Source organism: Rattus rattus, chromosome 5 (genome assembly GCF_011064425.1).
Source record: "Rattus rattus isolate New Zealand chromosome 5, Rrattus_CSIRO_v1, whole genome shotgun sequence".
Taxonomy (NCBI): Eukaryota; Metazoa; Chordata; class Mammalia; order Rodentia; family Muridae; genus Rattus; species Rattus rattus.
Genome location: NC_046158.1, coordinates 123949795 through 123976604, shown reverse-complemented (window position 1 = coordinate 123976604; position 26810 = coordinate 123949795). Strand labels below are relative to the sequence as shown.

At 46.2% G+C, this 26810-nt stretch overlaps 1 protein-coding gene and 1 non-coding gene across 2 annotated transcripts in view; one reads left to right on the top strand and one right to left on the bottom strand.

Moving 5' to 3' along the window:
- Ovol2 (ovo like zinc finger 2) overlaps positions 1-26114 on the top strand; it is a 30033-nt gene extending 3919 nt beyond the window's left edge. Inside the window, exons 3-4 of the mRNA XM_032904327.1 lie at positions 11156-11345; positions 25316-26114. Of these exons, the coding sequence (XP_032760218.1) occupies positions 11156-11345; positions 25316-25632 (507 nt within the window). The 3' untranslated portion in view covers positions 25633-26114. The remainder of the gene's footprint in view (positions 1-11155; positions 11346-25315) is intronic.
- On the bottom strand, positions 3433-3563 carry LOC116902534. The gene has a single exon (XR_004388138.1). It is a non-coding gene; the product is annotated as a small nucleolar RNA SNORA36 family (small nucleolar RNA).
- Positions 26115-26810: the final 696 nt, after the last annotated feature.

The window sequence follows — 26810 nt, the reverse complement described above, 5'->3', positions numbered from 1 at the left end:
AGCCTTGGGCAGTTCTTTATTGTTCTGGCCTCAGATTCCTTCTCTGCAAAGGGAAGCTATGCACGATATCTCCCTAATACAGTAGGAGAATAAAGGCTGTAGCAGAGTGTGTGCTCACTAACCCTGCCTAGTCTCTGATCTGTTGGAGAGCGAGGACTAGACTAGAAGCACAGCAAAGATAGGATTGCGGAGAGGGAAAGGGCTCTTGATATGGACCAGCAGGCTGTGGAGATGGGGGTGGGGGGATTGGTCTTAGGGTGATGTAGGCTGAGCCTTGTGCTGGAGTAAGGAAAGGAATCAGTGTCCTAGTGAGGAAAGGATTGGAAATGCACCCGTTAGGATCAGGGATAGAGCTGGAAATGACGCCTGAGACAGGGCCAAGCCAAGAAGTGTTTATATCTGGGCAGAGGATCCGCTTTGGAAGGTTTCAGGGGAGGAAAGAGTTGACTGGGGCCATCTTGCTCCTCGAAGCCTCACTCTGAAATACAGTGTGGGTCAAATGAGAACTGTTGGCACTCTTGTGTATGCACACGCTGCCCGACAGGAGGAAGTCAGCTGACAGCCCCATGGTGAAGGTTTTGTTAGTGTGCTCTCCTGAAGTGGGGGGACCTAGAGTTTGACTGCCTGGCTGTGTTGATGTGGGGAGCGGGTCTGGGAAGAAAGCTTGGAACCAGGTTGGGAAGATGTAGTTCATCTCTACCTCTTCTGACCTTTCATTGTGGGCTTTGGGGCAGGTTGCGACGGGATCTCTTTAACACTGAGGATTCTCTAATTTAAAAGAAAATACCTTGTGGCAAGGAGATACTTACATCTGGGTTCAATCAAGGACATTATTTACAGGCCTCTGACTGTGAGAGACAGACCCTGGAACTGCAGGTGTCCTCTGTCTTTTAGTCTTCCCCAAAACAAATATGGCTGGCAGGACCCATGTGCAAGTGGGGACTAGTGGGTGAATCTCTATTCTTTCTCCGTCCTAATGAGTTCTCTTCTCCTTTGGCTCCCCACCCCGCCCCCATATGAGTTCCTCAGAAGTACAGCCAGGCATGGTGGTGCACACCTTTAATTCCAGTACTAGAGGCAGAGACAGTCTGATTTTTGTGAGTTCAAAGGCAGCCTGGTCTCCGTATCCAGTTCTAGGTCCGCCAGGGCTACATAGTGAGACCATGTCTCAATTTAAAAAAAAAAAAAGTTTTCCACCTTTTTTTTTTTTTTTTTTTTTTTTTCGGAGCTGGGGACTGAACCCAGGGCCTTGCCCTTGCTAGGCAAGCGCTCTACCACTGAGCTAAATCCCCAACCCCAGTTTTCCATCTTTCATATGGCCCTCACTTGGGTGATAACAGTATATGCCAAATGTGTGCCCCCTTTTTCTTCTCAATTTTAATTATAAAGAGTTTCAAAGACAGAATAGTAGGTATCTGGCACCTCGTCCCTGTAAGGATGGCCCTTACTGACTTCCCTTTCCCGCCTCCCCACCTGAGCAATTTACAGATATACTACGGTCATGTTTCCCATAACTGCAGGCCATATGAAGAGCTGTGATCCTGTAAGATTGTAACGCTGGGTGATGTCTTAGCCAGCTTGGTTTGTGTAAATACACTCTGTGTTGTCCATGCAATGGTAAAATTGCCTAACAGGGCTTTTCTCGGAATGGATCCATCATTAAGGAGTGGCTGAATGTATTTCAATTATAAGTGGCTCCCAATGTGCCCCGAGCACACCCACTTGAATTATGTGTTCACATTGTTAAATGGCTTGTAAATGCCTACTCTCCTCCAGTCTGTTTAATCAGAGTCCATGTAATGTCCACACACCGTGATTGACGTTTGGCATGGCCTTTGGTTGCTTTCGATTTACGGTCCCCCCCCCCCTTCTCCTTTCTTATGTACTTGCAAGTAAATTGTTGGAGCAATGGGTCATTTGCTTGGTAGAGGTCCCAACAGTGTGGATTTTGCTTAGCCAGTCAGTCACCTTGGGCATTCCTCAGTCTCTGTTAGCTTCAAATGGATTTTAAGGCTAAGGCCTCATCGTCTAGCAGGGTGGTCCCTATCACATGTAGGATAAGTCACATAGGATTAAAAGCAAAAATCCTTAGTGCTGCTGAATTGGCCAATATGGCGTAGCGGTTTCCCTCCCTTAGGAGGGGCACTGCTCTGCCTGTGTGGTCAGTTACTGGGGTTTGGCTTGAATGCCTCTGTGTGTGAGAGACAATGGGGAGGGGTTGTGCTCCTTAAAGAGGCATTGCCTGCTTGTTACGTTTCTGTAATGGTTGGAGCTGTTGATGCTTGGGGCATGAATGTTTTGGTATTATAAGCGATAGGCCAGTTCTGTTCATCTGTTAGCTCTCGTTGATTGGATTAGACTTTCGTTCTTCCTCTTCCTCATATGCCTCCCCCTACAACGGCCTTGAGACCTTGTTCATGCTGATCGAGTACTTTCCTGTTAAACCGCACCCTAAGACCCTAGCAGGCATATTTCTGTAGAGACAGATTTTCCCAAGCATTCGGTTTGGGTTTTGTGGGGATATTTATTAGGGAAGGAGAAGAATGCTTGATTTTTCTGCTTGATGTGATTGTGCAAACCCATAATCCCAGAACCCAGGAGGCTGAGGACAATAGTTCCAAGCAAGCCTAGGCTATATAACCACATACCTCTATTTAAAAAACAAAAAATATAACTGGGTGTAGTGGTTCACACCTTTAATCCCAGTACTTGGGAGGCAGAGGCAGGCAGATAAACGTTTGTGAATTCAAGGCCAGCCTGGTCTACAAATCGAGTTCTAAGACAGCCAGGGCTACCTAGTAAACCCTGTCTTTGAAAACAAAAACAAAAGCAAAAACAAAACCAAAGAAAACCCAACAGAAAGTCTTGGTTATGAATAAAGATTATCGATTAATAAGTCCTTCAGTGATCCTAATTAACTATTTCTTTAAAATTGTTTTGAATTTATTTGTGTGTGTGTGTGTGTGTGTGTGTGTGTGTGTGTGTGTGTGTGTGTGTGTGTGTGCGCTCGTGCCATGGTACACATTGTCAGAGACAGTTCTGCCCTTCAGTTATGTGGGTCCTGATTTGAACGCATGTTCTCAGGTTTGCCAGTAGTTGCTTTTACCAGGTGAGCCATCTTGTGGGCATCAATGCACTCTCCCTTTCTCTCTTTCTCTCTCTCTCTCTCTCTCTCTCTCTCTCTCTCTCTCTCTCTCTCTCTCTCTGCATATTTGGTCCTTTACTCAAAGACATGAGAATCTTTACACCCACATTCACTCCTGAACACAGACACTTACAGCAGCTTTATTCACAGGAGTCCAAATCTGGAACCAGACCAGATATCCTTCCCCAAGTAAATGGGGAAATAAACTACAGAACAGCCATTCCAGACTAACACTCAACAATCAAAGGACTACACTATTGAAATGTTTATAATTTTTTAAAATCTATTTGTGTAGGTTAGAAGTATATGAATAGAGTGATATTCTCTATTCAGTAATTTCCCTCAGCCAATTTCAATGTCCCAAAGTTTAATTAACAGAACAGGGAAGTTGCCCTGAACCGAGCTCAACCCTTTGGAGTTCTTTCTCTCTCTCTCAATTGTTAAGTATTCGTAGTGCTTGGTACTGGGCTTCATGGGTATTGTCATGTTAATTGTTAGTTATTTCCTTTTTCTTTTGGTTTTAGAGACAGTGTTTGTCTGTGTACCCTGACTGTCCTGGAACTTGGTCTGTAGACCAGGCTAGCCTTGAACTCACTGCGCTCCACCTGCCACTGCATTCTGAGTGCTGTGATTAAAGGTGGGAGCCACCAACACCCAGTGAGTCTTGGTTTCTTGTGGCTTATTTATTTACTTATTTTTATTTAAGTGCATGTGTGTGTGCCTGTGTGAGTTGATGTGCACTGTGTGTGTGCAGGTGGCCATGAAGGCCAGAAAAGGCCATCACGTCACCTAGAACTGGAGTTAGAGGCAGTTGTAGGTGCTAGGAACTGAACCTTGGGTTTCTCACAAGAACAGAAAGTGCTCTTAACTGCTGAGCCATTTCTCTAGCTCCACCTCTGGCTAATGAAGCATCCCTTCATCATGTCTTCCTTGGAGGAGGTGCTCCATTCTGTCATGTGAGATGCTGAAGAGCCTTAGGCAATGCTACCTTAGTCCCAAAGGAGTTGGCTGAATGTACTTGGCATGTTTTGAGCAGTTGGATGTAAGTGACTCACATGACAGTAGAAATCTTATCCAAATGGCCACCAGAAAGTACCTGTGGACTTGGGATATCCTGCAGATACAGAAGCATTAATTTAGTGGCCTGGTCTCTAGTGGAAGCATCCCAAGAACATCAAGGGCTGCTTGCTTCTGGGGGACTTTTCCTTCAGAAGTTTGACAGGCAGTGATCTTAGACACCTGGTTAGCTGGTGTCAGATACAGTTCAGGCCCTGGCCCCCCTGAGTGCTGCTAGTTCTGTCAACAGTCCTGACAATGATTGGTTTATTGTGGGGTTGGTTGGTTGGTTTTATTTTGATTTTGGGCCACTAAGGCTTGCTTTTTAGAACTTAGTTGGAATTTGGCTTATTTTATTACATGAAAGCTGAGATCCTACAGGGAACAGGACTGAGGAGAGACCGGCCAAGTCCTAAGCTTGGCGAATCACTCCTCCACTCTTTATCTTGCTCTGAGTTGATTTCCAGGCTGATGTCATTTCCCAGCCTCTGTGGTAGTCTCTCTGCTTCACTAATAAGTCTTGCAAAGTGTTGATTTTAGCTTAAGGTGAGACTAGGAAGCATTTCCAGAAGGTATCATAGTCTAAGTCTCCCTCCTGGAAGATCTGAAACAGTACCCCATGATTAAATGCATTAACAACGTCTGTATCAAACACAAGTTGGGGCTGGCAAGATGGCCTAGTGGTTGAGAGCACTTGTTGCTCTTACTGAGGACCCAGGTTCAGTTCCTAGCATTCATAAAGTGACTTCTAACTATTCCACGACTGCAGTTCCAGCAGATGTGATGCCCTTTCCTGTGCTCTTCAAGAGTACTAGGCACACGTATATGGTGCACATACGTATATGTGGGCAGAACATTTATAGACTAAACATTAAATCTAAAAAATTTTTTTAACTAATTAGATATCTTTTTAAAAAAACAAATGATACTGCTGGGTGGTTGCGGCACACACCTTTAATGCTAACCCTTGGGAGGCAGAAGCAGTCAGATCTCTGTGAGTTAGGGTCAGCTTGGTCTACAGAGAGCTCCAGGACAGCCAAGGCTACACAGAGAAACACTACCTAGAAAAAACAAAACAAAACAAAACAAATAGGGCAGGCTCTATCCCTGGGGTCAGATTCTCCTGGCTGGGAAGACCTGAGAGGAGGTTGGCAGCCACAGCTTTTTGGATTGCAGAATTTTGGGTGAAGGACTGTGACTCAGACTAAAGGTGAATTCCCTCTCTCCCATCAGAGAGAGGAAAATTCAAAAGCAAAGTAAGGAACAAGGAATTTTGACCAATTATCTTTTAATGTATACATTTTTTTTGTTCTGATTAAAGTGTGTGTGGTGGGGGGGGGGGTTTGTCCAGAAATGCCTTGCATGAGTTGGTTTTCTCCTTCGATCATGCACCATACGGATTCCAGGGAGGAGACCATCAGACTTGTCTGAAAGCATCCTCGTCCTCTGAGCCCTCTCACCTGCCCTTAGTTCCTTTTGTCTTAACGTTCTAGAACTTTGGAACTGCTCTAACTGTAATAGCTGTCTTTTGTTGTCTTTTTAATAAAAAATAAGTAGCTTTCTTCTCTTTAATTCTTTAATTTACTCCCAAGAGGCAAATACCATTATTCATAGTTCATGGTGATGAAATTAAGTCTCAGAGAACTTAAATTACTTCCTTGCATTCTCAGACTGTGGGCAGTGAAGCCCTTGTTGAATTTAGGAAGCTGGGAAGCCTGGCTCTGCCCCAGCTTCTCACACTATGGAGGAGACTGGTGCTGGTTACTGTGTTTCCACGTGGAGAAATGGTGATTCGGGACTTTTGGTTTTGTCGGGTTGTTTGTTTGTTTGTTTGTTTGTTTGTTTGTTTTTGAGACAGGGTTTCTCTGTGTAGCCCTGGCTATCCTGGAACTCATTCTATAGGCCAGGCTGGCCTAGAACTCAGAGACCCACCTGCTTCTGCCTTCCAAATGCTGGGGTTAAAGGCATGCGTGCTCCAGGATATTAAATGGCATTTCATATCACAGTCTCTTGGGATTTCTTACCTCTCTGTGTACCATGATTATTTGTTTGTTTATTGTGTCTATGTGTGGGTGGTGCAAGCATGTTCATGTATGTGTGTGTGTGTGTGTGTGTGTGTGTATGCATGCGTGGGTGCGCGCAAACTATAGAGGTCAGAGGAAAACAACCCCATGTGTCATCTTCAGAAACACTGTCTGGGGTTGGAGATTTAGCTCAGTGGTAGAGCACTTGCCTAGCAAGTGCAAGGCCCTGGGTTCAATCCCCAGCTCTGAAAAAAAAAAAAGAAAAAGAAAAAAGAATACCTAGAAGGCATTTTTAAGGGGTTGGGGATTTGGCTCAGTGGTAGAGTGCTTACCTAGGAGCACAAGGTCCTGGTTCGGTCCCCAGCCCCAGAAAAAAAAAAAAAAAAAAAAAAAAAAGAACAGAAACACTGTCTGCCTTCTTTGATACAGGGTCTCCCTGCTCTGGAGGTCACTGGTCAGGCTAGACTGCCTACCCTAGGAATCCTTTCTCCCCCCAGCTTTGGGACTCAACCATAACATCTGCCATTTTTAGGAGTTCTGAGGATCTAACTCAAGTCTTCATACTTGTAAGGCAAGGACCTCACTTACTGAGCTGACTCCCCAGCCCACCACAATCGTTTTATAATTAACATGGTTAGGATGTAATTTTGGTCTAAGTTTCGGTTCATGACGTAATTGTGGTAGGTTCCTGTAGAACCAGGTAAAGGAATGAGACTGGTTACCTCTGTTTCGAACACTGCGGAGAGAGAACGTTAGGTGTGCCTGTGTGAGCCCGGTAAACACCGCCCAGGCAGCAGAGAGACTACCTAGGGAGGGAGAAAAGGTCCAGGAATCAGCCATGTTTTCCATGGCTTACAGCCCATCCTGGGAGAGGGGACCAAGAAACATGGAAGACCAGGGCTGGTGGGTGCAGCTGTTCTTGGTTTTTTGAGACAGGTTTTTTGTGTAGTCTTACCCATCTGGGAACTCAGTCTGTAGATCAGGCTGGCTTCGAACTCACCGAGTTCCACCTGTCTCCACCTCCAGAGTGCTGGCACTAAATGGTAAATACCATGCCCAGCAAGAGTATGTGTTCCAGTTCAAAAGTTAACAAAGAAAAAATGCAAGCAATATGACAGCACTGATGTGCTGGAAAGAATCTGTTTGTTGCTGATTTTTAGAAGTTTGTTTGTTTGTTTGTTTGTTTTTAGAGCTGGGGACTGAACCCAGGGCCTTGCTAAATCCCCAACCCAGAAGTTTGTTTTAAAGATGTATTTATCTTACGTGTATGGATGTTTTGCCTGCATGGGTATCTGTGTACCATGTTGAGTGCCTGGTACCTATGTAGGCCAGAGGAGGGCCTTGGGTCCCCTGAAATTGGAGTTACACACAGTTGTAAGCCATTACAACTGTGGGAATTGAAGGTGGGTTCTCTGGAAAAGCAACCAGTGTTTTTAATGACTGAGTCGTCTCTCAGGCCTTTATTTTCAGTTCTGTGTATATGAGGGTAGTGTGCACGTGAGTGCAGGTGCCCTTAGGCCAGAAGACAGTGTCAGATACCCTGGAGTGGAGTTAGAGGTGGTTGTGAGTGAGCCACCTGTCATGGGACCTGAGCTCAGGTGCTCAGCAAAAGCGGTGTGACCTCTTAACTGCTGAGCCATCTCCAGCTCATTGTTACTGGCTTAGTTACTCTGTTTCTTCTGTGCAAGTAACCCCTAATTTAGTAGGTAAAATAATGTATATTCTATTTTCTATTTCTATGGAATATCTGAATAGTTCTTGCTGTCCCTCTGTGGAGGTTGCAGCTAAAGGTCCTGACTTTTTCCCTTGGCCCCTGCAGGATTGCATGGTCCTCCGGTCATTTTGTTTTTTTCAAACCCATATTAATAGGCATTCGGATGTATCCAGTCTATTGCTATTATAGACCAGATTTTAAAGCACCATGAAAGAAATACACCTACAAACTAAATACCCTTCCCTTCTGAGAAGTGACAGAAACTTCTGAGTCTGACAGAAACTAGTTTGGCTATGATTCTTTGCCAATTGTCTCTGTCTCCTTAAAAGAAAATTTTTAAATATTTATCTTATGTGTGTGAATGTTTTGCTGTATGTTTGTGCATGCACCACGTGTGTGCCTGATGCTTAAGGAGGTCAGAAGGAGGCATTGGATCTCCTAGGACTGGAGTTCCATGTCGATGCCAGGCACTTCCTCTAGAAGAACAACCAATGTTCTTAACTGCTGAGCCATCTCTCCAGCCCTCTCTTTTATTTTTTTCAGACAGGGTGTTACTATGTAGCCTTGACTGGGCTGGCTTCAAGACTTCGGTTGTCTCTGTCTTGGTTGTTGGTTCCTTACACTCTCTCATGTGACCATTGCCCTCTGTAACGTGCCCTTCAGGCAGTTAGAGTGCTCACTGGCCTCGTTTAGTCTTTCTTTGTCTTCCAGAGCTCTCTCTTGCTTTTAGGTCCCACCTATTGGGTCCCCAAGGTAGACACCCAGTGACTGCTCTCTCAGGCCCTGGCAGCTCACATTGAACAAGACAGAATGTCATTTCCCAGCACACTCTGCTTGGCTGAGAGGCTTGGTCCCCTGCAACCCTCTCCCTTGGTGGTCCACATCCCAGCAACTATGGCTGGCTTTGGCCATAGGACCAAGCGGTCAGTCCAGTGCTAATTCAGACAAATCAAGCTAGGAGCCAGTCAGAATGAATTGCAAGAAGCAGCCTGGGAAATAATGTCCTGTCACCCTTCTGTTTGCTCCCAGCTGCCCAGCACACTGACTGTGTACTGCCCTTGGGCATGGAGGAACGGGAGGCAATAGCAGTGTGAGTGGATGTGCTGAGTGTCCAAAGGCCTTGAATGGAGGAGTCCACGTGGACTCTTCAGAAGCATAAAATAAAATCCGCTCTTAGAATGAAGTGGAGTGATGTACCGGCAGCCTCTATACCCGTGGCTTCCACACCCAGTGGATCTAATCCATCCAAAAAGAACATTGTGTCTGTGCTAAACATGCACAGATCTTTTTCTTGTCCCTTGTCCTTATTCCCTAAATAGTACAGCCTACAACTAGTCACATAGAGTTTACATTGGTATAAGGTATTATAGACATCTGTTTAAGTCATGTAGATGTGGATGGGATAATATGTCTAACTGTGCCCGAAGCCATAGTGGGGATTTGTATCGGGGGCCTGAGCACCCACAGCAGGTAGTGTCTGCAAAGGATCCTGCTGCCGATCCTGTGTGCCAAAGGACGACTGTACAGACCGTAAGGCCTACTGCCTAGCCTCATGTCCCTTTCCTCGGACTGCCGTCCCCTCCACTACCACTACCTCCACTTATGTATGTATGTATGTATGAAGGTCCTGGGGTTAGAGCACAGGGCCTGCATGTCTACATGAGAGCCCTGCTTCTGAGCTGCATCTCCAATCTTTGGGCTGCCTACAGACAGTTCTGGCAGAGCCATTGGACCATCTACAGCAGCGGTTCTCAGTCTGTGGGTCTCCACCATTTTGGCGGTTGAATGACCCTTCCCTGGGAGTCACCTAAGTTGATCTGCACATCAGATTATTTCCATTACGATTTGTAACAGTAGCTTAATCACAGTTAAGAAGTAGCAACAAAAATACTTTTATGGTTAGGGGGTCACCACAGCACAAGGGACTAACTGTATTTTTTTTTTTTTTTTTTTTTTTTTTTTTTTTTTGGAGCTGGGGACCGAACCCAGGCCTTACGCTTCCTAGGTAAGCGCTCTACCACTGAGCTAAATCCCCAGCCCGGGACTAACTGTATTAAAGAGTCACAGCTTTAGGAAAGTTGAGAACCACTGATACACAGGGTCTCTGATGTGGTGGCCTTAGAGAGATCTGGTATTTCACATCCTGCGGATAACAGTTCAGTGCTTGTCCACAGAGACAGCAAATGTGGCTGAAAGAGCCCTGAATTCGGAATAGGGGACAGCCTGGAGGCTGGGGTTCAGTTGTGACCTCACTGATTATAAGGCTCTGGAACCGAGGCTTTTATCTGTGCATGATTGGGATGTCTGGACCTCGGGCGTGGTCCAGCTAGGCAGTTTTCAACGGAATGGTGTGATCTGAGGCTACTTGGGTAGGTGGCGGTGACCCTGAGTTAGACTGGAAGGTCAAGAGAGGCTTTGTGCATAGCTTTGTGTCCCTGCACAGAGCTCTGGCTCTCCTTGTGGCTAGGTTAGCGGGGGAGGGAGTGAAGTGACCAGGTGACCTACATCCCAGAATTATTACATCGTATCTGCTCTCCGTTAGTCATGAGCCCTGCCCAGGTTCAGGGGAAGAGAAACCACTTTCATCCTCCCCTACCCCTTCAAGTTTGAATTATGTTTATCTGTTGTGTGTGGGTATACTGTGGCGTGTGACAGCTTGTGGGAGTTGGTTCTCTACTGGGAGTTGGCTCTCTACTGCCGAGTGTGTTGGTGTCCGGAATTAAGGTCATCAGTCTTTGTCATCGAGGTTGGCAGCAAGCGCTTTTACTCACTGAAGCATCTCTGCAGTGCCATTTCTATTTCTTGGTGGCTGGAACCGTACTCAGGAGGCAAAGAAGAAAGGGTTGACTGTGTCTGCCTTTGGGAACCATTGACAAGGACCCAGACCCCTTCTTCTGTTCCTCCACCCTTAGCATTTGCTTCCTCCTCGTAGTCCAGGTGGCTGCTGGGACTCTAACTGGGAACCTCTCCTCTCCCTTAAGGGTCTGTCTTTTTCATCAGTCCCATGCCCATGTCTTGTTAAAAGGCTGCTGCAAGACTGTTCAGAGATAGGAATCAGAGATCTGCTAGAGGGAGACAGGAACAATGCTGCGCAAAGCCGAGCCCACATGCACCTTAGAGGGGGCAGAAGCATAGCCAGGCTCAGCCCAGCAAGAAAAGATGTCCGGATTCCCAAGTGAGCCCCCGCGATCTCACGCTTCCTCTCTCTACTCCCAGTTTACCACTGGCACGTGCAACGACTCCGTGATTCACAACTGTGACCTGTGCGGCAAGAGTTTCCGTCTGCAGCGCATGCTCAACCGTCACCTTAAGTGCCACAACCAGGTAAAGAGGCACCTGTGCACCTTCTGCGGCAAGGGCTTCAACGACACCTTCGACCTGAAGAGGCATGTACGCACACACACAGGTGAGGCTGCTAGTGTGCTTTGCTCACTTCCTGTTCCTGTGTCATCCCCGATCCCCACCCCAGCCCCCTCAGACAAGTTAGGAGTGTGGAGCAGGATGATATTTCTTTAAAGGACACAGAATGAGGCATTTTGGGCTATCCCTGGCTCTGCTACCTGCTAGCCTTGTCACCTGGAGCACGCAGGCCAACTCACACTGTCTGAGTTTGCTCCTGTAAAGACGGGCATGGTGTACAGGTTCAAGTGAGGCTAACACAGAATCTCTGCGTTAATACGGCCACCCTTACTCGGGCTGCAGGGTGGGATGCTTAAGGCCGACTTCAAATATGTTGTGCCTCTTTCCTGACTCTTATTGTCATTGGTTTGCTTTTGCATTTGCTTTCTTAAGAAAAGGCCCGGGGCTGGAGAGATGGCTCAGTGGTTAAGAGCACTGACTGCTCTTCCAGAGGTCCTGAGTTCAATTCCCAGCAACCACATGGTGGCTTGCAACCATCTGTAATGGGATCTGATGCCTTCTTCTGGTGTGTCTGAAGACAGCTACAGGGTACTCACATACATAAAATAAATAAATTAAAAAAAAAAAAAGAAAAAAGAAAAAGGAAAAGGCCCAGGCTGGCCTTGAACCCTCTATCCTTTTTTTCTCTGCCTCCCAAGGGCAGGGATTGCGGATGTGCACCACTGTGCAGGAAGCCCGACTCGGGACTCATGATCCTCTTAAGACAGCAGAACAGCTGAGCTGTTCGTGCATCTTCCTGTAGGCCTCTTCCCTGACTTCCCAACTTTCCTTCTTTCTCTTTTTTTGTTAAATGCTAGGGGTAGAATCTAAGGTCCACCGCTAACGTTGACCCTGAGCCCATTTTCTGACTTAGGCAGCGTGGATCTGAGACTTCCTCCTGTGTGTTCCAGAGAGGCGGTGGTGGGAGATGACCTTTTGCCTCAATCCCAAACCTGCTGATTGGTCACAGGCTTCATTAGTTTTATCTTAGGTACATCTGGCCTCTAGGCCTCTCTATTTGAGGCCCAGTCCACACCTTTGGTCCAGTAAGCCCTGGAGGAAAATTGTAAGGATGCCACTTCTCTGCTCAGAATTCTGCAACTCCTGGTAAAATACAGACACCTCCTTCCAGTTCGCATGAGGCCTCTCACAGTGTGGGGTCACTCCATGAAGCCTCCAGTGATCTCATCCCACTCCATTTCAACATGACTTATCCTAAACTATTAAGTCCTGCCCTGACCACCGCCCACCCTCCCAGCAGCCTCTCGCTGTGTGCATCGGCCCCGTCCCTCAAATTCTTTGAGAATGTAGGGTTCCCCCGGGGTGTTAGAAAAAGGGGAAATGCCCAGAGCTCTTTCCAGATGAAGCCTTCAGCTCTGTCAGTCTCCCCCCACCCTAGACCTTCCTAGGTCCTGCGTATTCCATTTTCTTTCCTAGTTTTTATCATGGTTTATTTTTCCTGAGTGTGGTGGCATGAGCCGCCTCCCCGGCCTGGCAAAGGTGTCCTCACATTAAAAAAGTGGACTGGTCTACAAAAGACACCTTTTTGTGGGGTTTTGGGGAGGTAGGGGGTGGGACGAGGGCTGAGATAGGATTTCTCCCTGTAGCCCTGGTTATCCTGGATCTCAGCAAACTGGCCTTGAGCTCAGGGATCTGCCCGCCTCTGCCTCTCAAGGGCTGAGGTTAAAAGGCGTGTGCCACCACACCTGGCCATACCTTTCCTTAAAAAAATAAACAAAAACTATTTTTTCACTAAACTGAGCTTTGCATTGAAATTATATTATCCCACGCCCCAATGACTAGTCCTAGAGTCCTGCAACTAAAACCACATTAAAATCAGAATACCTCTAGCCTTAGAGGTCATTATCTTCTCTCAGTTAACCTGCTTTCCTCCAAGGGAAGTCACTATCATGACTTCTAATGAAAATGAGTGTCTTTTAACTTGGTGATATAAATGAGATTTGTATTTCCTTTGAATCTGACTACAAAGTTTTTGTCTTTTTGTTTTTTGGTTTTTTGTTTTGTTTTGTTTTGTTTTGTTTTTTGTCTCTAAAGATTAATTAACCAAGGAAGTTATTAATACAGGAAATTGAATCCAGGGCCTTGGACACACTGAACAAGTGTTCTAACATTAACCTATATCTCAGGCCTGTTTTAATTTTATATTCTGAGAATGGCCTCACTATGTTGTTCAGACTGGCCTTGAACTCACAGAGTAACCCTGGCCAGCCTTGAATCAGCCGTTCTAGTGATTGAGAGGCACTTCCAGAGTCTGACTGGACCACAGCCACTGGCTGGATGTGGCTGCTAAGCTCCTACCTTGGGATTAGCAGCAGTTAGATGTGGTTAGATGTGCTGAGTTAAGACTAGATTTTGAAGACTTAATAAAAAAAAAACCTCAAATTTTAATGTAGATTCCACTTTGAATTGCTAATGTTTAAAAGAAGTTTAAAATGTTAGCGTTGAAGATAATCTCTTTAATCGCTCAGGGTGCAGAGGCAGGAGGATCTCTGTGAGTTCTAGACAACCTGGTCTATATGGAGTCCTAAGCTATCCAGGGAAATACAGTGAGACCCTGTCAAAGAATCTCATCGTTTCTGTTTGTTTACTTCTGTTTTGAGAGAGGGTCCCCTGTAGTCTAGCCTGGCCTTGAACTCTACCTTCCGCTTTAGCCTCCTGAGTACTGGAATTGTAGGTATGTGCCACTGTACCTGGCTCCTTTTAGAAATTTACATTAGTAAATTTAGAAATTTAAAGTAGTTTGCCCCTTAATTGCTGTTGGACAGCACTATAATAGTTGAAATTGTTGGCTGGACATTTTTAGAGATTTGATGATAACTTTTGCTTTCAAAGTAATGAACAATCTGCACTGTGGGGATGGCTTGAACCCGACTCCACGCCCAGACTCCTGTGCTAGTGGAGGATTCCTCCAAAGATTACTGGATCATAAGAGAAGCTGGGGGCTACATTTATCTTATCTGGTGACAAACATGTGGAGTCAGTGACCTGAGCAGGCCATGGGGCTAGGGGCTATGATTGTCTCCTGGTCTTTACCATAGACATGATTGTACTACAGAAAACGTTTGAGAGGTCTTGGATGTGTTAGTTCGTGCTACCCGACCTCGCTGGTTCCAAAAGACCATCTTAGACTTTAGCGGAAACTTACTCTTTGCTTTTGGTCTAGCTGTGAGCATTGGGGTTTCTCTACTGACTATTCTAAGTGTTATATTTAGGTCAGAAACAAAGATATAGACACTCAACACAAAGATGGGAGACAGCTGGGTGAGGGATATGTTTGCACAGAGTCCAAAAAGACCAAGCCGTACTTAGCATTTTAAATACCTGGCAAAAGAATCCTAGGGACCGCCATTATAGAAGGGTTAGCAGTGTTGGTAAATTCTGCAAAGACGAATGGACAGACAATCCGGCTAATTTTGCCTCTCACCCTTAGCACCAACAACATCTCTTCGCATCCCGGCAACTGCGGAGGACATTATCTAATTAGAGACCCAAAATTCAAAGAAAAATTCTTGAAAAAGATTCAGGGAAACCAGAGCCTGAGTGTGTCTTACATTAATATCTAAACAGATGAAAGAAAAGATTAGGAATCCTTTTTTGGGTATGACTTCACCAAGAAAAAAGTAACCACAGGATTCTTTGTCCCTGTGCCTGTTTCTGCTGTTTCTGGCTCTCTGTGGTGTGTGTCTGTCTGTCTGTCTGTCTGTCTCCATGTGTGTCTGTGTGTCTGTCTGTCTCCGTGTGTGTCTGTGTCTGTGTGACTGTGTCTGTCTGTCTCCGTGTATGTGTGTGTGTTTGTCTGTGTGTCTGTCTGTCTCCGTGTGTGTGTGTATCTGTGTATGTGTGTCTGTGTGTGTCTGTGTCTGTGTGTGTCTGTGTCTGTGTGACTGTGTCTGTGTGTCTGTCTGTCTCCAGGCAAGGGTTCAGCCAGGCTAGGGGGCAAGGGCGTGATCCAGATGGTGGTTCATTAAATATCTGAATAAACACACTGGTGTGGAGGAAAAGCCCGTAGCATTTTTAAACTGTATTTATTGGTCGCTGGTCATGGTGGTACACGCCTGTAATCTCTAGGGAGGAGAAGCCTGGAGCATCATGAGTTCCAGGACAGACTGTGTTAAACAGGGAATTCTAGACAAGCAACAAACACCCCCGCCCACCACAAACACCCGAAACCAAACAAGCCAGAATCAACAACGCCATGAAAGCAATCTGTAAATGAGTAGCAAGCGGTTTTGTTCTAAATGGTCTCAGGCCCTGCACGCCGGAAGCAGTTCCTTGTTAGGATGATTTATGGAGGCGAGCTCCTGGGACAAACTTGTCAAGCAGTGAAGGCAACTGGGGTCTGAGGGTTTTCCTTTGATGCTGTCCTGTCCACCGTTTGTCAGTTACCTTTCTAGACCCGTTTCAATCTGACGTGGCTGAGGATAGTTTTCACACCCGTCACTGGGAAAGTTAATTGCTGGTGTCCAATCCTAGGAGAAGGGGATGACTAGGAGCTCTTAGCTGTCAGCCTTCATGCGCACTGGGGCTGTGCATTAGCCTAAGAAGTGGGTCTACCTTCCATATACGTCACAGAGATGTTTCTCTAGTCCACTGTCAGGGACAGGATCACAGAGGCCGGACTCACCCACGTGGAAAGAGAGAGGGGAGCACTGAGCATCAGAAAACCAAAACATGTATGCTAAGTTCACAGACCGAGAGAAGCACCACGCATCTGTGCTTACAGAACATTCTTTTGGATTTGGGCTTTTTTTTTTTTTTTACTAAGGCCAGCTAGGTTTCCTGCCTAAGAATGGCTGCCTGTTGACAGAAATGATTTGATTTTGAGAGGGAGCTGTGTGTTTCAGTGAAAAGTACTGAGTAGGCTGAAGCCTGTGCTAGGTGTAAGAGGTGTGGCTATTGGCAGCTGGAACACTTGGAGAAGGCAGGGGAGTGCGGTATAGACATTAAAAAAAATGCTGACCCACCCTCACACATGCTGGACTCCACCCCACGTGTCCACACTACTCAGTATGGCTTGAGGACCCCTGGCAGCACCTAGGAGTTGGTGGGCGTGCACAGTCACACATTTCGATGCCCCAAAGGTGCCAACCTCGTTGAGATGCAGCATTCATTGAAAGTATTTTGTTTTCCTGTTTGGTAAAATGAATGCTTATGCTGTGGAAGGTTTTAGATGACATAAAAAACGAAAGCAAGTGTCAGTCACCATAATGACTGGTTAGGCCTGGAAAGATGACCTGCAGCTCTGACGGTGTGGTGGCTCGTGCGCCTAATCCCATCACACAGAGGTTGAGGCAGGGGGATTACTGAAGTTCAAGGTCAGCCTGAGCACTTGGTTTTTCTTGCAGAGGACCTGGGTTCGATTACCAACACCCACGTGGTAGCGTGCCATCATCTGTAGGGAATTTGATGCCACCTTCTGACTTCTGCAGGCATTGCGCTCACGTGATATACATGTAGGCTCATACACATAAAATAGAAATAAATGTTTTATGAGGTTATTATCATCATCATCATCATCATCATCAATATTATTTCTTTTGAGGCAGGGTCTCACCATGAAACTCTGGCTGATCTAGAACTTCATAGCTAGGCCAGGCTAGCCTCAAACTCCCAAGTGCTGAGATGGCCACCATGCCTGACTAAAAATAAATAAATCTTAAAAAAAAAAATAAAAATGAAAAGACTGGCTCAAACAGTAAGTGCCTGTGGTTTGGTCCCAAGAACCCATGGGAAAAATCGGGTGTGGCTGAGGCACTCACAGGGGTGAAGAGTGCAAAGCGATGAATTAAATCTCTAGGACCATATACAACCAGGGCGGAGGCCCACTCCTGTAGTTCCATCGTCTGGGAAGTGGAGGCAGGATATTCAAGGTTAGGCTCAGCGACACAGTTAGTTTGAGGCCAGCCTGGGCTATAGGAAAACATTAAAAAAAACAACCTTATACCTCTGGTTGAAGAAGGCTCTCGCCTTTCCTGTGGCTTTCGTTCCATAGAGAGAACCTGAGGAATTCCAATTTGAGGTGAGGGCTGGGGAGGGGCTTCCCACAGGACTAGGGGCTTTCTTGCCTTATCTTCTATCAGGGGCCACATTGAGTGAGACCAGAAGGCAAACAAACCCCAGCCTGACTAAAGCAGAGAGGACAATGGTGTCTTTGTTTGGGGCCTGAGGAGAAAGATTGACTGGATTGGGAAAAATGCAGATCAGAAGTTTAAGGCAGGGCTGCTAGCTGAAGAAGTCCTCAGCAGCCCCAGCTCTCCTGTGACACTGCCTCAGCCTGGTCGTTTAGATTTTAACTTAAAATATACATTTGCTTTTACCTAAATAAAGATAACGTATTTGCATGTGAGGCCAGTGAAAAATGAGATTTAAAAAAAAAACCCACCAAGTTTCTTGTACAGCCCCAGTTCACTTCTGAAAACGATATGCCATTTGTGTTGTTGTTGTTGTTTTGTTTTGTTTTGTTTGTCCTGGAAGCTTCTAAGGCCTGTGGCTGCTCGGGGGAAGACCTTGGGGGCTCTTTGGTGTCGGCATGGTGGATGAGCCTTACTCCTTTTCATCATAGTCCATTTAATATGAAACCATGACCATTTCTATCACAGGCCTTTCCTAATTCCCAGAAGCACTTGCTTCCATTTTCTGATTGCTTTTCTGTCTTGTTTAATTCTGGCAATGCCACCATGAATTTTCTCGTTTATCCTTTGCCCACATGTGAGTCTGTCTCTAACGGAACCTCGAGCAAGTGAACTTACTAGGCCAAAGGGCGGGAACATTCCGGGTTTCACGGGCATCACCTACTTGCCTACCCAGAGGCTCCGGCCAGGAGGCCAGTGTTGGAGCTTCTTGTTGGAGTTCTCAATTGGAGCAAAGTCAGGAAAGGAACATTTGACCTAGAGGAAGGAGAGCAAACAGAAAATTCCAGGGGGATTTACCTGGAGATGTGGGATATGAAACTTAGTGTTAAGGATAAACAAACAGAAAGAATGAAAAACTCAAGCCTTTGTTGACAGCTCCCCAAAAGATCGTGTGTGTGTGTGTGTGTGTGTGTGTGTACATATATAGACATATGTATATATGAATGTGTGTATATGTGTATGTATGAATGCACACGTGTGTATGTATGTATGTAGTATGTATGTTTGTGTGTGTACATATATAGACATATGTATATATGAATGTGTGTATATGTGTATGTATGAATGCACACATGTGTATGTATGTATGTAGTATGTATGTTTGTGTGTGTGTGTGTGTGTGTGTGTGTGTGTGTGTGTGTATGAACTAGGTAATAAAGTCCTAGGGTAGAGAATTCAAAAGAGCAGGCAGTGAGGGATGACTCCGCCAGCCACCTAGGGACCACATTTTTTTTTTTTTAGAATTATTTATTTAGGGGTTGGGGATTTAGCTCAGCGGTAGAGCACTTGCCTAGCAAGCGCAAGGCCCTGGGTTTGGTCCCCAGCTCCGAAAAAAAGAAAAAAGAAAAAAAAAAGATTTATTTATTTATTTAATGTATACGAGTACACTGTAGCTGTCTTCAGACACACCAGATCTTATTACAGATGATTGTGAGCCACCATGTGGTTGCTGGGAATTGAACTCAGGACCTCTGGAAAAGCAGAGCTCTTAACCACTGAGCCATTTCTCCAGCCCGGGACCACATCTTTTTAAAATCATTTTTGGTGGGAAATACAGAATCCATAACTAAAGGTGTGGTTGAAAGACAAATAAGTACTTAGGGATGCAGCAGGTAGCTGACGCCTGCACGGCGTGCTGCATGGCGAGCTTTCCTCGTGTTGAGCGGGATGCTAAACACTGACATCCTATCACCCTAAGTGCTCAGTGTTTGCCGGGTCTTGTGCCTGTGATAACTCAGTTAGTCCTCAGAGCAGCCATGCTGGGTGTGAGAACCATCTGCATTTTGTGGGTGAGGTGACTGAGCTGTGGCGAGGGTTAACAGATCGACCACAGACTCCGTTAATGAGTGGCAGATGTTCAGCGCCTGGCTTTCCAGTGGCCTTGGACTTTGGAACACAGGTAGGTTAATTATGTCTGGTAGCAGATGGTGCTTTTGGTTCCCAACCAACCTTTTCTTCTCTTTTTTTTCTTTTTTCAAGATTTATTTTATTGTATTTATGTGAGTACACTGTCACTGACTTCAGACACACCAGAAGAGGGCATCGGATCCCATTTCAGATGGTTGTGAGCCACCATGTGGTTGCTGGGAATTGAACTCCCGACCCCTGGAGCAGCAGCCAGTGCTCTCTCCAGCCCCAACCTTTTCTTTTTCTTTCTTTTTTTTTTAAATTTTTTATTAACTTGAGTATTTCTTATTTACATTTCGAGTGTTATTCCTTTTCCCGGTTTCGGCCAACATCCCCATAACCCTCCCTCCCCCTTCTCTATGGTGTTCCCCTCCCATCCTCCCCCATTGCCGCCCTCCCCCAACAATCACGTTCACTGGGGGTTCAGTCTTAGTGGGACCAAGGGCTTCCCCTTCCACTGGTGCTCTTACTAGGATATTCATTGCTACCTATGAGGTTGAAGCTCAGGGTCAGTCCATGTATAGTCTTTGGGTAGTGGCTTAGTCTCTGGAAGCTCTGATTGGTTGGCATTGTTGTTCATATGGGGTCTCGAGCCCCTTCAAGCTCTTCCTTCAACGGGGTCCCGTTCTCAGTTCAGTGGTTTGCTGCTAGCATTTGCTGTATTCTGGCTGTGTCTCTCAGGAGAGATCTACATCCGGTTCCTGTCGGCCTGCACTTCTTTGCTTCATCCATCTTGTCTAATTGGGTGGCTGTATATGTATGGGCCACATGTGGGGCAGGCTCTGAATGGGTGTTCCTTCTGCCTCTGTTTTAATCTTTGCCTCCCTATTCCCTCCCAAGGGTATTCTTGTCCCCCCCCCTTTTTTTTTAAAGATTTATTTATTTATTATATATAAGTACACTGTAGCTGTCTTCAGACACACCAGAAGAGGGCATCAGATCTCTTTACAGATGGTTGTGAGCCACCATGTGGTTGCTGGGAATTGAACTCAGGACCTCTGGAAGAGTAGTCGGGTGCTCTTAACCACTGAGCCATCTCTCCAGCCCTCTTGTTCCCCTTTTAAAGAAGGAGTGAAGCATTCGCATTTTGATCATCCGTCTTGACTTTCATGTGTTCTGTGCATCTAGGGTAATTCAAGCATTTGGGCTAATAGCCACTTATCAATAAGTGCAAACCATGTGTTTTTTCTGTGATTGGGTTACCCCTCAGGATGATATTTTCCAGTTCCTCCATTTGCCTATGAATTTCATAAAGTCATTGTTTTTGATAGCTGAGTAATATTCCATTGTGTAGATGTACCACATTTTCTGTATCCATTCCTCTGTTGAAGGGCATCTGGGTTCTTTCCAGCTTCTGGCTATTATAAATAAGGCCACTATGAACATAGTGGAGCACGTGTCTTTTTTATATGGTGGGGCATCTTTTGGGTATATGCCCAAGAGAGGTATAGTTGGGTCCTCAGGTAGTTCAATGTCCAATTTTCTGAGGAACCTCCAGACTGATTTCCAGAATGGTTTTACCAGTCTGCAATCCCACCAACAATGGAGGAGTGTTCCTCTTTCTCCACATCCTCGCCAACATCTGCTGTCACCTGAGTTTTTGATCTTAGCCATTCTCACTGGTGTGAGGTGAAATCTCAGGGTTGTTTTGATTTGCATTTCCCTGATGACTAAAGATGTTGAACATTTCTTTAGGTGTTTCTCAGCCATATGGCATTCCTCAGCTGTGAATTCTTTGTTTAGCTCTGAACCCCATTTTTTAATAGGGTTATTTGTCTCCCTGCGGTCTAACTTCTTGAGTTCTTTGTATATTTTGGATATAAGGCCTCTATCTGTTGTAGGATTGGTAAGGATCTTTTCCCAATCTGGCCCCAACCTTTTCTTTTGACTAGGACAAGATTGGTTTTTGCTAGAGAGGGAGATGATGGGCATGGCCTCAGTGTTGTGGGAGGGGCTTAGATCCCCTTTACAGGAGTCCACCTCCATTCCCTTGAAGGTGTGGAAAACAGGAGCTCCTGGAGACCAGAGTTTAGTCAAGCCCAGGAAGGAGGTTTTTTTTTTTTTTTTTTTTTTTTTTTGACAAAACATCTGTCTGCCAGCAGTGAGATTATAGAGTCAGAAGAGAAGCAGGAACACTGGGCAGGGAACAGGTTTATAAGTTAGAAATGTCATAACTAGAGCTTTTATGGTACGTCTCCTTCTCTGTCTATATCACAAAGCACCCAGCCTCAAAACCAAACTCGGCAACCTCTACTGTATCCTCCTAGGGAAAGAAACTCTGTCAGCCCCTTTCTCTCCTGGCCAGGTGATGCAGGGCCCCTGAAATCTCCTGACCTTCTCAGACCTTGCTGGGTGCTCTGCCCATAGAAGATATGTGCAGACTGTGCATTCGAGACTACAGGGAAGGTGATAAGGTCTTCACGGGCCAGGCTGAGTGTGGCCCTGCCTGTTTCTGAGTCACCCTAGCACTAGGAAGCTCCGTGTCAAGCGCCAGAAGTGTTCATTTCTTGGAGATGCAGTGGAGTATCATATAGCCATAAACAGTGAAATTATGTCATGTCATTTGAAGTAAGGCAAGTGACTCACACATATTGTTTGCTTCTCTCGTGCAGAAAGTAGAAAGAGAAGAGGAAGTGGGGGGGTGAGTTCAGGTGAGCAGGCCTTGATCCTCATTTGCCATGGGGTGGGCGAGAGAGAAATGCCCTCCCCCTCCTCGCCCTTGATGCCTGCAGAATGCCCAGGGTAGGCCTTGCACCTCACGGGACAGCAGAGTAGAGTTGACCCTGGAGGTAAAGGCAAAAATGAGCTTCCCCAAGGGCATGAGAGAGGAAGGACTGACCTCCACCCCTTGCCAGCTTTGGCATTGGGGGAGCAGGGACGGTGCAGGACAGCTTGGCTTGGAGGTGCAGGCGCAGGAGAGCTGGAGAGGTGACCAGCTTAGTTACCTCCGAGGCCCAAATCCAGGCCTTTGAGTCCACCCCAACACCTGTCTCATCTATGACCTGCACAAATCCAAAGCTACAGGGTCTCCATGACACAGGGCAACAACAGGGTATCCAAGAGGAGTCCTGTGAGCATCCGGTATTGATGGTGTAGCAGAAGCCAGAGGCCTTGAACCGGAACAATGGCTCGTTGCAATGAACATGGAGAGTAAAGATGTGTGGACAAACGTGTATACTGTGGGACACACTGTGACAGCCTCTGTGGCAAGATGTTTTTTGATTTTCTGTTTTTTCCCTTTTTGGGGTGCTGTAAGGGCAGAGGGCGGACACAAAGCTACTGGGAGATGAGTGGGGTTGGAGTGAGCAATATAAAATTCACGAAGAACAAATTAAAAGGTTAAGGAAAAAGAAAAATCCTGTTAGTTTCCAAAACTTTCTGGGAAAAAAAGAAGTAGGTAATAGTGTGAATAGGGTCAAAGTAAGTCTTACGCACGTGTGGAAAGACCATCTATTTGTGCATATGGGCTTCTTGTCTGAACGTATGTCTGTAGTACGCAGTACAGGTCTGGAGGCTAGGAAGAGGCATCAGATCTCCTGTGTGTACGGATGGTGGGAGCAGAACCTGGCTCCTCACTCAGTTCTCTTAGCTCCTTAGCTACCTCTCCAGCACCTGAAAAGGTCTCAGTGAAGCCAAGGATGGTTCTTGCCTTTAGTTCTAGGACTCAGGAGGCAGAGGCAGGGATCTTATGTGAGTTCCATCCAGAATGACAAGGTCAAGCCCTATCTCAACAACAAAGCACAAATTCTCAGCTTTGGTTTTGAGACAGCATCTTACTCCGGCCCAGACTGACTTCAGACTTGTGGCAATCCTTTTCTTTTTAAGATTTATTTATTGTATGTAGGTGAGTACACTGTCTCTGTCTTCAGACACACCAGAAGAGGGTATAAGATCCCATTACAGATGGTTGTGAGCCACCACGTGGTTGCTGGGACTTGAACTCAGGACCTCTGGAAGAGCAGTCAGTGCTCTTAACCACTGAGCCATCTCTCCAGCCCCTTGTGGCAATCCTTCTAAGTCAGCCTCCCAAATGCTAGCATGGCAGGCTTGTCGCCTCGCTGGCTCACAACATTCTTTCTGGCGATTGGGTGATTGGTGAGGATTTTTGCTGCAGTGCTCTGAGTACCTTTCTTACCTCAGACTAAGCACGGCCCAACCTAGGTCTAAAGAGACTAGGCGGCAGCGTATAAACTCACTTGCTTAATCTTGGCTGCCGAGTAGAATCTTTCAAGGAGACTTTGAGAAATCCTCCTTCGGACCATGTCCTGAGCAATTAAATACACGTTAAAACAGATTTAATAACATATACATGTTATTAACACATGTTCATAATTTTGCATGAATTGTAAACAATCCCAAGAAACTCTTTGATGACTGGGCTGGGGGAAGAGACATGTATGAAGTGAGAAAGGGACCTTTTTAGTTTTATTTTTAAATTTATTATTTATCGTTCAGACCTGTCTTATGTAGTCACATGACTCAAGTTGGCCTTGAACACCTGATCCTTCTACCTCCATCTCCCTCGGGTGATATAACAGACTTGGCTTTGATTTTAAATTTAAATATCCCCCTACTGCCTTCTGATGGACTCCCCCTGCACTGGGTAGCCCAGGAGGCTCTCACACTCTAACTGAAATTACGGATTACCATTGCTTACAACATTTCATTTAAAAAACAAAATGACACAGTAAAGTCATCTCTGTGTGTGCGTGCATGTGTGATCGCAAGCATGTGGTAGACAGAGGTGAGCCAATGATGTCAAGTGTCCTCTGTCACTCACCCCCGTATGTTCTCTCTCAACATTTATTTCCTGCACATAAAGTATAAGGTGTGTGGGGGTATGTCTGCCTATGCATGTCATGTGTGATTTTGGAGATCAGAGGACAATTTATGGGAGCCAATTCTTTATGTCCTTCCACCATGTAGGAGTTCTGGTGTCCAAGCTCAGAGGGGTCAGCCTTGGTGGCTAACTCCTTCAGTCAGCCATTGGGTTGTCTTATTGTGCCCCCTGTCTCCCACGGCACCTTTTTCTGAGAAAGGGTCTCTCACTTGGCCCGTTAGTACCAGGGATCCACCTGCCATTGATTCCCAGAAACCAGAGACATGGTTTCGTGGTGTAGCCCAGGCTGGCCTTGAACTCACAGAGATCTGTTTGCTTCTGCCTCCGAGTGCTGGGATTAAAGGCACGTGTTACTACAGTAAATGAATTACTTAGCATGACTTCATGCATAGTTCTGAAATGTTTCAGATTTCTTCCCCTTTCACTATGCTATTGTATTAAGACTTGTAAAGGTCATAGTTTTAACATTAATCAAGGGGAGTGTTTTGGGACCTAGCAGCCACCACTTCCATGCCTTGGGCATGTAAAGCAAGCACTTTTACCAGCTTAGCTGTCGCCCCAGCCAGCTACCCGGTGGTCTTTCATTTCATCTCGTCTCTGCAGTGCTTAGCATAGTGTGAGTGAACGCTGCCCTGCCTCCCACGATGCCCAGACGGAGGCTGGGTTAGTATCCCTGCTCTCTGCCTGCCTCCCTTCCCCGTTTCTGTCCTTCGTTGCCTAACCCTTGCTTCCTCAGACGGCCTCTCCAATAAACTTATTCTAGGATCTTTGTCTCAGAGTCTGTTTCCTGAGACACTGACAGTACACACATTGAAAACAGTGTTGACCTGGCCGCTAAAAGGGAGACGGTTAAGTCAGATGAGAGTTTGTTCATGTCTCTCCCAGAGCCAAGTGGTGGGTTCTGGCTCATTGGCGCCCACGTGTGTTAGGTTTGTTCAAGTACCTTGTAGATGGTTCCGGCCCCACTTTCCCCACATCATCAAAGGTCTTTTCATGGGAGACTTTTATGGCTTCCTAGAAGAGAGGCTGGGGTTTGGCTATGACCAACAAGTGACCGTCTGCCCCTCCTCCTTGCAGGCATTCGCCCCTACAAATGCGAGGTGTGTTACAAAGCCTTCACCCAGCGATGTTCCTTGGAGTCCCACCTGAAGAAGATCCATGGGGTACAGCAGCAGTATGCCTACAAGCAACGTCGGGACAAACTCTATGTGTGTGAGGATTGCGGCTACACGGGCCCCACCCAGGAGGACCTGTACCTGCATGTGAACAGTGCCCATCCAGGTAGCACGTTTCTCAAAAAGACTTCCAAAAAGTTGGCGGCCCTTATGCAGAACAAGCTGACATCCCCGCTGCAGGAGAATTCCACCCTGAGCGAAGAGGAGGAAAAGAAGTGAAGCTCAAGGAAAGACAGAGGAGAGACGAGACGCCAGTGCCACATTTACTTGGACTTTTGGTCTGAGGCGTGCCCCTCTGCTCCCCTGGATCTTTTTATAGTGACGAGTATTCAGTCCACCTCTCTTTTCTTTTGCAACAGTAAGAAGCACCCCAAAGTTGTCAGTCATTCTGCCAAACGGGCCCTGTACCCTGTGTTATTGTTTTCTTGGTGGTTGAGGTCACATACGGGTTCGTGAGTGTGAGTGTGTGTGTGTGTGTGTGTGTGTGTGTGTGTGTGTGTGTGTGTGTGTGTGTGTGTGTGTGTGTTTCTGTGTGTTTTTTTCCTAATAGAATTTTCACATATGAATAGAGAGAGGGGTGTTCTTAAAGAGACAGTCATCTTATGGTGCCTTGAAACACTTCCCGAGCAAGGAAAATGTATATTCTTTCTGAAAGAGTTTACAGAAATTATTTTAATAAATGAAATGTTCGTGTGAAACCTCTCTTTTTTTTAAATTTTTATTTATTTCCCTTTATTTTATGTGCATTGATGTTTTGCTTGCATGCATGTATGTCAGTGTGAAACTGTCAGATCTTGGAGTTACAGACAGTTGTGAGCTGCCATGTGGGTGCTGGGATTTGAGCCCAGGTCGTTTGGAAGAGCAGTCAGTGTCCCCAACCACTGAACCATCTCTTCAGCCCTAAAACAAAATAGGGTTTGAGTTTTAGTTGTCCTGTTGAGGGCTTGTGTGACAAAACACTGGACTCAGTTACTTGGAGGATGGTTGATGGTTCTGTCCTGGTAGACAGGATTTGAAGAGGCAAATCTCGTCAGGTGGGTAGAGCAGTGGTTGGTGAGAGAAACCGAGCACTGAGAGGCTTGGGTTAGATACGCCTTGGGGCACAGCCTTGAGAACTCATTGCTTTCTTCTTTTGGTGACCCTGGGGTTCCTGTGGTTTTTGGCTTCACAAGCTAGGACTTGCTGGATGAAGGGCCCTGCTTCCTCCCTGGAAGCTGGCCCTGGGTGAAGCCTATGACAAACCCTGGAGCAAGAGAAGCTAGCCCAGGCATGACGTACCCCAGTTGAGGCAGCTCTGCTGGGAGGCTGGGCAGCAGACAGGTTTCCTTCAGGGCACTGGACTGGGAATGCAGTGACCTTGAGCAATAGCCCCCTCCCTCCTCACTGTGGAGCTCCAT